We start from the raw sequence: 11,472 nt of genomic DNA, 5'->3' as shown, positions 1-11,472 counted from the left end.
GGAAACATATTAAAATACAATATATAAGTACTAATATTGTAATTTATTGACTATTTTTAATTAAGGCAATTAGCAATTGGTGTGTAAATTTGATTGTTAATTAAGAAAAGATAAAAAATGACAAAATGACAAATGAAAAAAAAAAATTATTCAAAAATACCAAAAAATGACATGTGTCCAAATTAATGTAAGAGTGACAAGTGGCAAAAAAAAACCTTCATTTATTAGAGAAGATTTTAAAGTTGTACATTAAAAAATATTTCATTTTATACTCTAAATTTAATCATTTTTTAAATCAACCAGCATCAACACAACACTTAGTAAGTAATAATTTTTTCCGAACTTCCCTGAAAACTGAACCAATAAAGAATCATAATCCGAACCAGGAGCCACATAGGGATTTGTCCTTCTTCTCCTTCTACAGTTCATATACACTATACACAGAATCCCTATGCATCGGTGGACATTGGAGGAAGAAAACGCCCTTCGCGCCGGAGTAGACAAGTACGGAACCGGGAAATGGATGAAAATACTCACCGATGAAGACCTCGCTCCTTGCCTCATTGCCCGGACCAATATTGATCTCAAGGTAATTTATATTTTCTCACCTTTTCCGCTTTACAAACTTTTCTTGCTTCAATCGTATATTCCTGACTTTCGATCCTGCCATTTTTTTTGCGAATCTTCGTACCTTTTTAAGTAATATGTAACTAAAACCTTCAGCTAACGTTGAAATACAAAAGTTACACACTGCCAACTGCTATTGGCATTGGGCATTTGCAGAAAAAAAAAACGCTGCTCGCCTTAAACTCAATCCAGCCACATAACTAAGGACATTTAAGATTGAACTGTTAAATGCTGAGAACACGCATTACAAACGAAAAAGATGCAGCAGAGAAATACACATTGCAATAATGTCATTTATCTCTGGTCGCAAAGAGCGTCTGCAATATGTGTCAATGAACACCTGTTTTCTCACAGGGACATTACATCGAACACCTGGTAGGCAGAAGATCAATAGAGGCAGTTTTAGTTGTGAAATTGATTTACCTGATGTGATAAAGATGAAAGATGAAAGCAAAACATTTTTCTACATCTCATCTTTGCTACCTCTCAATCTCCTTCTTGGTCTCAAATATACTCCCTTTTCTTCTACTTGGGGAAATTGAGAGAGGTTAAATTGTCTTTGTATGGATGATAAAGTATCTGTCAAGATACCCCCAAATGGAGCCTGATTGTATTTGGCTATCCTAATCTACTATTGATGAAATTGCAAAGTTTATAAATCTCAATGTCATTTCCAATTTCAGGACAAATGGCGTAACCTATGTGGTAATGCTTCTAGAAGAGCTGTGTCTCTTCGGTGCTCAACAGATAAGAAAATAGGTTCTGGGTATGTTTGTCTTCTCTGAATCCCAAGATAGTTTTAGTTTTTGAAAATTAATACTTCTATAAATAACAATTAGCATACATCAAGTGCTCAAAATGGTACTCATTATATTATGTGCTTAATATTCTACTAGGTATGATGCTAAGAATCTTAAAGCACTTCCATTTCCATCCACAAACAATTCAGATGGGCTTCATGTTGTTGCAGATCATAGCTACACCAAGGTTAGATCTGATTTGCTAAACTCAATGCATTCTGTGATTAAATAGACCACACTAGATGTTTCTTTTTTCAGAAAATTGATATTCAAGAATTAGTTGATGAAGAAAATCAGAATGTTGAGGTTGACATTAAAGAAGCTATTCAATCAATGAAGGAATCAGGTTATAATACCTATGAAGTAGTTGTTACACTTCAAAATTTAGGAGTTCAACATCCATCAGTTGAAGCAGTTAATGAATCCAAAGGAGAAGCAATAGAGTTTGGTTATACTGGGGTTGTTAAGAAAATCCAAAAACAAAGAATCAGAAGATATTCAGAGAGAATTGTCAAGAAGAAGCTGTCAAAGAAAGTATACCGAAAGGATGGAAAAGGAAGTTATGCTACAAATCCATTAAACTTGGACTAATGTTATAAGTGAAATAAACACTTTATAATTTATGCATAACAAACCCCTCTAACAGACAAAAATAGCAAATGCATGTGTCACTACAAATGTGGATTTCTTGTTAATCTCATCACCTTGTTGGGAATTAAGATGCTGCATGACTTGAGGTGGATCTTTCCAACTTGAAAATATGTTGATAAAAATGTACAAGGGATAATAATTCCATATTAAAGACAAACTAAAACTAGTAATATCACTATCTTAAGGCTGTCTCATTTAATTTTCCAAGAAACTCTTCTCATCTCGACACCTCTATAAAATCTCAAATGTCACTTTTCTAAAAGTGTAAGTTTGTGTGGAAAGATGAATGGGTTACACATAGATATGACAACTTATAGAATTAACAATCTTTATAAGACTCTTAGGGTGAAAGCAATCCATAACCAAAAAAATTTAATGTGTCGTTGATGTGATGGAAATGTCTTTCTCATCCAACAAAGTTACAAAATATAACATATGGAAACCATCTTTCTTATCTATCCCAATCCGATTCACTCAATGTTTTATTTTTAAAATTTTTAAGCTAAACCCACGTTAATTTAAAACCAAAAAGTTAAAATAAAATTAAACACAACATTTTTGTATTAAAACAAAAACTAGTACAGATGAAAAAAAAAAAGATAAAACGAAAATTAAAATTCAACCACCATAATTAAAAATCCTAAAACGATTAACTAAAGCCCAAAAATGAAATTCTAATACTCTCGACCATATTTTGTTGAAATTTGTCGTTTTTTCTCAATCACAATTTACATCAAACATCCGTTCAAATGTTAAATGTTCATGCGCCTCAATCTCCCACTCGAAGAATTCAATTTGTCACTCAGTTTCTCGCATAATGTACAATTTTCATCTTGATATATATTTTTTTCTCTTCCGCCTCCACTTTGCTTATATTGTGGATGTTAGCGAATTCATTGACTAGATCAACTGTATTCGGAGGTTGTTGATGTTGCTTTCTTCTAGTTTTGGCTGCGAGTCAACAACATGAATCGCTTGAGGGTGTAAATTGTGCATCTGAAAATGTTTTTGTTTTTTATGGAGGCAAGGAAGTCTTCATTGGCTTTTGCGACACTCAATCATTTCTTGTGGAGTTTCAGAACATCCCAAGTTGACTAATGAGGAAAAACTTTCATTTTATAAAGCTATTTATATTCGCTTTGTGCCGATTTTATAACATCTCGGATCTCGCGCTTGTCTGTTCATCTTTTTGTTGTTGGTGTTGTAGATGCAGTTACAATCATTGCATTGTTTTGAAGATCCTTCAATTTAGAGTTTATTTGGCACCTTGTCCAATCCAAACCTTCCATTTATAAGCTTTTCTCGAAAACTTTCTTCTTCCGATAATTGCACATTTTTGGAAATTGGTGTTCACAAATCTACAATTTTGCATATGATTGTCAACTTAGAAGAGAAAAGATACTTGAGAGAATGAAGTTTCATTGTGTAAATTAACCCCTATTTCTTTGTGAGTTTTGAAATCAGAAAATTAAAATGAAGAATTCATGTTCTCTTTGATCGATTGGGTTGGATTCGAATCCAGTAATGGCAATTTGGTTCCCATGTATAATCTATAGTGAAATTGTTATAAGCTATTCATCGATCTTCGATCTTTAATCCATTGTGGTGGGAAAGCGGGAACGTTGGTGGAGTTTGAGTTAAGGTGAATGAAAGAGGCAATTATGGGGAGGAGTAATCATATAGCTATAGCCTATAGGCAATATTGGCAATCTTCCAACAAGACATAGTAACCCGCTGCATCTGATAAAAACAATAAATGACAAAACCTATCCGAATGTCAAACATTAATGGACATAAAATCCTACCTAGAGTAAAACCGTTGGTTTTTTTTTGCCAAACTTAAAGGTTTTTAATGGACATAAAATCCAACTTAGGATAAAATCCATTGGTTGTTTAACTAAGACAACTATTGTTAAAAAATTTTAGAACCACAAACACATACTCTCTATACTACTTCTAAACTACTCATTTTGTCACCAACAACAAAACTTGAAAATTAACCTTTGGCTGAATGACACATTTCCATCAACACCTGATATTTCTAGGCTACAAGCCCTTTAGTGACTACTATTACATACTAATACATGATAATTCTATTTTGTTCATCTCATTCAACCAAGCACCCCATGAAACAAACTTAAATTTCAATTCGATCATATTCTTGTGAACCAAACACGCATTAAGATACCAATAAATAAGCAATATTATCAATACACAGAATCTGACGAACAAACACTTGGATATATAGTCTTAGTTTTTGCATCAATACTAACGAGTAAAACAAGGCACACAAGGTACAATAGCCCTAGCTACATGTACAACTCCCACAAGTCATAACATGCTCTTGTAGCCTTGTTTTAACAAATGTTAGCAGAACCCTCATCAAACAGCTAAAACATAACTACATACTCAAATCACCTTAACCAACATGTAACATTTCAATTTTTAAACCATCACAGAATTACATTTTTGGTCCCAAAAAGTCCTTTTACAATTTTGGTCCTTACTTGAGATTTTTCTAACTTTTTTAGTCCATATTCCAAGTAAAATGACTATATCTTTGGGACAAAAATTAAAATAGTCATTTACTTGGATCAGGGACCAAAAACATTACACGAACCTAAAGTAAGGACCAAAAATGCAAAAACCAACTATACACAGGGACCAAAATGTAAGGGTTCATACCAAAATCGGATCTATACTGCCATTTTCATTTCTATTTTCTGATGAGGATTATATCCTATGAGTTTAAAATCATCAGCCACAAAACCATCTATATCCTTCTTCTCTGAATTAATCTTCAATATCTGCAATTATATAAATTTAAAAATCAAAATAACATATATAACTATAACATATGCCATGTTTCTTTTTTTTTTACAATATAAGTGTTGTTTGGATAAAGTTTTGTACAGATATATGATGATTAAAAAAAAAACCTTATTTTGAGCAATTTTGCAGTTTAACCACTTGTACTTTATTTTTTCTAATCAATCCATAAAAGTTTCAGACACTTTTTCCAAATTAACTATTTTTACCATAGAAATCTAATATAACAAAACGGTTAATTTGAAAAAATGTCTGAAACTTTTATGTTTGATTGGAAAAAAGAAAAAAATAAAGTATTAATGGTTGAAACGTATAACTGCCAAAAACATAATGGCTTTTTTGTAACTTTCCATTATAAATATTTACAAAAAGGACAACATTTTATGGAAATAGAAGGAAAAAGTACACAAGGGCAAATTTGTAAAAAAAAAGAAAAACTTAATTCTGCTTACAGGAAAAGGTTTAGGCAGCTTTTGAAGCTGATCCTGCAAGGGTCTGACATGAGTGCTATAGACATGAGCATCACCAAGAACATGGACAAAATCACCAGGAACAAGATCTGTCATTTTATTCAAATAAACTTTTATAAAAACAATTTATCTAAAATTAATGGAGATTTTTTTTAAAAAAAAATATTCATACATACCACAAACATGTGCAATCATGCAAGTCAACAACGCATATGAAGCTATGTTAAACGGAACACCAAGTCCCATGTCAGCTGATCTCTGATACATTTGACAAGATAACTCTCCTTCATTTACATAAAACTACAAAAATAATAATAATAATAATAATAATAATAATAATAATAATAATAATGTTATTTACAGATTAATGGAAGGAAAGAAATTAGAAATTAGAAATATAAAAAAATAAAAGGAACCTGTGCAAACATGTGACATGGTGGAAGTGCCATTTGTTTGAGATCTGAAGGGTTCCATGCTGAAAGAATGATACGTCGATCATCTGGATTATTTTTTATTTTGTTAATAACATCTAGCAATTGGTCAAACCCTTGACCACTGTAGTCAGCATGCATGTTAGTATACCTGTAAATGTTTTTTTTTTTTTTAAGTATCAATTAATTTGTTTACATATCCAAAACATCACAAGGGCATTTACGTCTTTTTCACAAGACAACTAACCTTGCACCAAAGTGTCTCCACTGAAACCCATAAACCGGACCCAGATCACCTTCTTCTCTATCCACTAAGCCAATACTGAAAGTATGAATGAAATATTTTTTTTAAAAAACATATATAAATTATTAAAAAAAATAATCATGCTAATTACCTGTCTAGGTAGGTTCTTGATGCATTACCATCCCATATATGAATGCCCTTATCTTGTAAGACCTGATAACAATATAAACCAAAAACTAAGACAAAAACAAACATTTTCATTCATTATTTATTAAAAAGTAAAAACTAAGACAAATAAAAACATTTATTTACTATTTATGTGGTAAGTGAAATAGATTCAAGATTATTCATCGAATCAAAAACAAGATTTACATTTACCTTGGCACTTGTTGACCCACTTATGAACCACAAAAGTTCCTCCACAACTCCACGCCAAAACACTTTCTGTAGAACAAATAAAAGGGTATATAAGTCATTAATTAAAATAGCATGGAGTCAAATAACTTTAAATATGATTTAAAGAAATACACATGCCTTGGTTGTAAGAAGTGGAAAAGACTTTCGCAGATTGAACCTCATCTGTAAACAATAAAAAGTGAGAAAATAACTTTAATTACTGGGGTTAAGGGGAAGGGTAATATGGTAAATATGAGGTTGAAAGTACCTGACAACCAAATTTTGACAAAGTACCAGTTCCTGTTCGATCACCCTTCAAAGCACCATTAGAAATTATATCTTCCACTAGTTTTAAATAAAGGTACTCTTCATGCTTTTCAAATATCTTTTTGGGCAAAAAAGAGAACATTCTTGAATCAAATTTTGGTGAGTCTGAATGACATTCAGACAATGAACCATTAACTTTGGGGGCTTCGATTCCGGAGTTTCTCACACGAACATATGTAGTGAAGGAATGGCGGATTCCATTCTCGAGTAGTGGGAATGACGAATACCATGGTTGGAAGTCTGAAATGTTGATGGAAGGTATGAAAGTGTCGCAATCAATGTCTGTTTCAATTTCAGTTATATGGATTGCATCACATCCAGGAGCATTGAGTGATTCCCTGGAATCATAAAGATTGCAATCAAGTACTACAAATTAGATACAAAGAAGCCGAAAAATAAGAGCTTTTTTTTTTTATACTTTTGCCACATCAGTTTTCCACTAACTTTTATCTAAACAAAAACCCATTATCACAAATTATCTCCAATCATAAACCTTTTCAAAGTCAACTAACTTATAAATAAGAAAAAGCACCACTTTCCAACAGTAAAAAGTTATAAAAAATTACCATTAGAGATGCTCTAAACATAAAACATTGGATACATACCTTAAGATTTCACCACCACCAATCACAAACACCCTTTCAATAGATAAACAATAGGGTGATGAAGCTAACAATTCCAAAGCTGAAATCATGCTTCCACACATTAAAACATTTTCAGCAGTTGCAATATCAAAAGTCCTTGAACGAGTTAGAACAACATTGAGTCGACCAGTGAGTGGCCTATGTTCTAAAGGTATGCTTTCCCATGTTTTTCTTCCCATTATAATAGCATTCTTTTTCACTGGATCTGATGTTGTCATGGTGACATCTTTGAAAAATTTGAGGTCTGAAGGTAATCTCCATGGTAATTTTCCATCTTTTCCAATACCCATTGCACGTGTGGCAGCAACAATAACTTGGTATGTTCTTTGGGGGTCTGGATGTGTACAGACAATGCCATTGCATGCACTTACTAGTGTTTCAGCAGTAGCCATTAATAGATTGAAAGCCTGAAACAAAGTTAATGATGATTAGTGAAAAGAAAGTCTGAATGCAAACATTTAAAAGCTACTTAAACTGTTTAGTCATTAATGGGTGATTGTATTTGTATGCAGATTGCAGACACCCTAAAAAGAATGCTCTTTAACTTCAGTTAAAGGCAAAATGGTAGAGTGAGTTAGGAAAACTAGTAGAGATTATTAGCTATATTGATATAATTAATGTGAACTGATACAAATACACTTAACAAAACAGCTAAGTACTAGAAAGAGCTGTTAATTGAAGCGAAATGTCCCAAAGGCCTTGAGTTTATCACTCACAAAAAGGTTCATGAAGTAGGGATGCATCAAATATGCCCTAAAAATATCTTTCCCCTAAAAAAATTGAAGAATATGGTGTTTTATGGACATGATTACGTATATTGAACCGATAACTACAAAATCATCCAGGAGTTTTATAGCATCAATATATAGTAGGAAGTTTAGGGTTTATAAATTAGAATGAAATAATTAAAACCCAAACAAAATCGATGAAGGAGAAGAGAAAGAGTAATGAGTTAAGGGTACCTGTCCGCTGTGTCGATTTGAGAAAGATCTTAGGGTTCTTCTTGCATGCAGTCGCCGGCAGAACAAAAAACACTGAGCTGCGAATGCGTTGAGGGCATGATGCATACAGAAAATGCGATTAGCCCATTTTATGGCCCATTACCTGTAGAAACTTTTGAGGCGTTGAGGGTATGTTTCCCCCTACCCTTTTCATACAAGAACCATATAGACGAGGAACTAAAGTCAGCAAACAGCCAAACGCACAGAACTAGTTCGATGAATGCTCAGTCGATACTCGACATTCAGCAAATTCACATAATTAGAGCATTTCTTACGTGGTTTTCTCGAGCAGTGGATGCAGGAGGATGGATAGCAGTCCAGAACTAAAGCAGAGCAAGGCTTTGCTTTGATGACGGAAGATGCCGATAGTCGTAAGTCTCGTGTAGTCGTCACAGTCTACTCGACACAACGAATCAACGATAGAAGTTTGAGTACGTTCGAGCGTGGACCGGAAATCATCCTTTTATATCCTTTTATTTATTTTTTATTTATCAGTAAACTCTTAATTATTTTAATTTTGTTTTAGAAATTTAAACTTTTTAAAAATTTATTTGATGAATCTTATTAGTTTTTAATAGTTTTTTATTGTAATTATTTAAAACAATAAATGTTTTTTTTGTTTTTAAAGATAACATTATAATTTTTTATATAATATTATTTTTAAGTAAGTTATTTTTAAATTATTTATTTGAAAATGTTTAATGATTATAAAAAATAATTTCATGATTTTTTTTGTTAATTCAGGATTACAATTTCGGTTTAACACTATAATTTATAACTTTTAACTATTTATAAAACAGTATTTTCGATTTTTTTCAAGTTTAATTGAAATTTTGATTTAAATTAACTATTTAACATTATATTGAAATTAATAATTTAAATATTTTGCATAAACTCATAAATTATACAAAACTTGTAACTTTAAACCGACAATTGCTCACATACGACAACATAACCAAACTAATAAGTTAACTATAATATGTTAAAAAGTTAAAGTCATAATTTTATAAATAGAAGTAAAATATGATATTTTAATATTGTAGTTTAGTTAATTTATTATTATAATTTATTTTTTGTATTAATTTAACATTATTAACAAATTTATAATAATTATTAGAAAGAAATTGAAAACTCATGGAGGTTTTAAATGCATGTGGTGCATGTGTGTGTGTGTGTGTGTATATATATATATATATATATATATATATATATATATATATATATATATTCATTTGTTTTTTTATATAAAAAATTATTAGATTTTATAAAAATTAAAATTTCTTAAAAATAAAATATGAACACTTTTAAAAAAAATCTTTTTACAAAGTCACTAGTATAATGAATAAAAATAACTAGGGATGTGTATGAGACGGTTTGGTTTTGTTATGACCAAAATCAAACCATAACCATTACAATCGGTTAATAATGATTTTAGTCGGTTAATGATTTTGCTTATTGATTAATATTGGTTAACAATTATGGTCTAAAATGACATAAAAAATAAATTATGATATAAAGATAAAAAAATATAAAGTATATTGCCATAAAAATGAGAATCATAAAGTTTGTTTTAATCCTAGTTATAGATACATCCTGCTACACAATCCACAAGTGTTATCCTCAACATACTCTCTTAACTAGCAACTTTATTTGTCATCATCGCATTTTATATTACCATTGTCATTAGGCACTACTACGTATAAAAATAATGTTGTTTTAATCCAAGATTCATATTTTTTTCAGATACATTATAACATATGAATGTATTTTGGGAAATAACTTCCTAATAAAGTGTAAAAAATCTAAAACAATAAATTGATTAAAAATATAACAATAAAAGTAAAACTCTCAAAAGGTCGATATTATTTGGTTCGAAAAGAAAAAAAAAATCAAACCCAATCAAAATTGAAATTATACCAAAATAAATTTTAAATTCAGTTTTTGGTTTGGTTTCAGATCAAACTGAATTATAAATTTGGTTTATAGTATAAGTTATGGTTTGATAGAATTCAAACGATATCAAACCAAATTATTAAACTTAATTAATGAGTGTTTATTAACTGAATAGTATGTCTTTCTAATTTAAAAATTAAATAGTAAAATAGAAAATATATTATTGTATTTTATATTTTATGGACACATCATCGATTTTCTGATTCCAAAATTCGGAAAGTTTTGTTATTTAATTCATTCTTTCCTTCTTTTATTATGTTTCGTTTAGATCTTTATATTTGATTATTTAGACTTTAGATATTTTTATTTTAAACTTTGGATTTTAGGTTCGGAAAATTTAAACTTTATATTTAATTTTTCATCTTAAAATTTATTTTGGTTGGGTTTTCAATTTGGATCTAAAAAGTTTTCAAACCGAGAAAACCAACCAAATAGACATAAAAAATCATAAATCAAACTCAAACTTAAGAATTATAAAAGTTATATTAGAATTTAATATAGTTTACCCAAAGTAAATCACGTGAATGGTCCATGTGGTTTTGGTAATTTACACGTTTCTTCCTTAACTTATTTTTTTTAACTAAGATTGTCTTTTTTATATGTTTTTGTTGCGTATGAGGTCCTTATAACATAAAAAGACTATATTGTTATTATTTATTTATTTATTGTCTATGTAACTTTTTTGGATTTATTGTTGTCTATTTATGATTAATCTAGTAAATTACACACATATACCCTTAATCCCTTCTAAACTCCTACCCATTTGGTTGCTCTGCTGCTGCTAGAGGAAACTGCCATCGAAGTAATTCACCACAAACTCTACCACCGAATAATAAATAAACACCACATTTACCACTAGATGAGAAGAAATAAAGAACGTTTCAGTTCGTGGTGTGCATGTGACGATGACAGATGCGAAAGCGGATGTCCGGTTACGTATATGGGGTGTTTTTCCGCTAATTGACATATGTGAAAGCGACGATGTACATATCAATGGAGTAGATGATCGATGGTGATGATCGTGACTTTTGAGTGTGCAGATCGACCTATGTGAAAGTGACGACGTTGCAGATCAATGGAGCAGACAATCAATGACTTT

The 11,472-nt window shown here is 30.7% G+C and overlaps 2 protein-coding genes across 2 annotated transcripts; one reads left to right on the top strand and one right to left on the bottom strand.

The window, feature by feature from the left end:
* The first annotated feature begins 357 nt into the window (after nt 1-357).
* LOC145102873 (telomere repeat-binding factor 1-like) lies at nt 358-2,171 on the top strand. Its single transcript, XM_079040370.1, has 4 exons — nt 358-589; nt 1,311-1,393; nt 1,524-1,614; nt 1,686-2,171. Exons 1-4 carry the CDS (start codon nt 452-454, stop codon nt 2,016-2,018), a joined length of 645 nt encoding a protein of 214 aa, XP_078896496.1. The 5' UTR covers nt 358-451; the 3' UTR covers nt 2,019-2,171.
* A 2,129-nt stretch (nt 2,172-4,300) lies between these two features.
* Nucleotides 4,301-8,849, bottom strand: LOC145102872 (bifunctional dihydrofolate reductase-thymidylate synthase-like). Its single transcript, XM_079040368.1, has 12 exons — nt 8,696-8,849; nt 8,382-8,566; nt 7,381-7,826; nt 6,717-7,113; nt 6,583-6,631; nt 6,431-6,492; nt 6,204-6,265; nt 6,056-6,130; nt 5,794-5,959; nt 5,554-5,677; nt 5,360-5,466; nt 4,301-4,885 (listed from the first exon to the last, which is right to left on the bottom strand). The coding sequence occupies exons 2-12, from the start codon at nt 8,484-8,486 to the stop codon at nt 4,775-4,777; spliced, it is 1,704 nt and encodes a 567-aa protein (XP_078896494.1). The 5' UTR covers nt 8,487-8,566; nt 8,696-8,849; the 3' UTR covers nt 4,301-4,774.
* Between the last annotated feature and the right edge of the window lie 2,623 nt (nt 8,850-11,472).

This window comes from Lactuca serriola, chromosome 4, assembly GCF_051521515.1.
Source record: "Lactuca serriola cultivar US96UC23 chromosome 4, Lser_US96UC23_V15, whole genome shotgun sequence".
Lineage (NCBI taxonomy): Eukaryota > Viridiplantae > Streptophyta > Magnoliopsida > Asterales > Asteraceae > Lactuca > Lactuca serriola.
The sequence above is the reverse complement of the archived record's forward strand: the minus strand, read 5'-3'. Positions and strand labels throughout refer to the sequence as shown.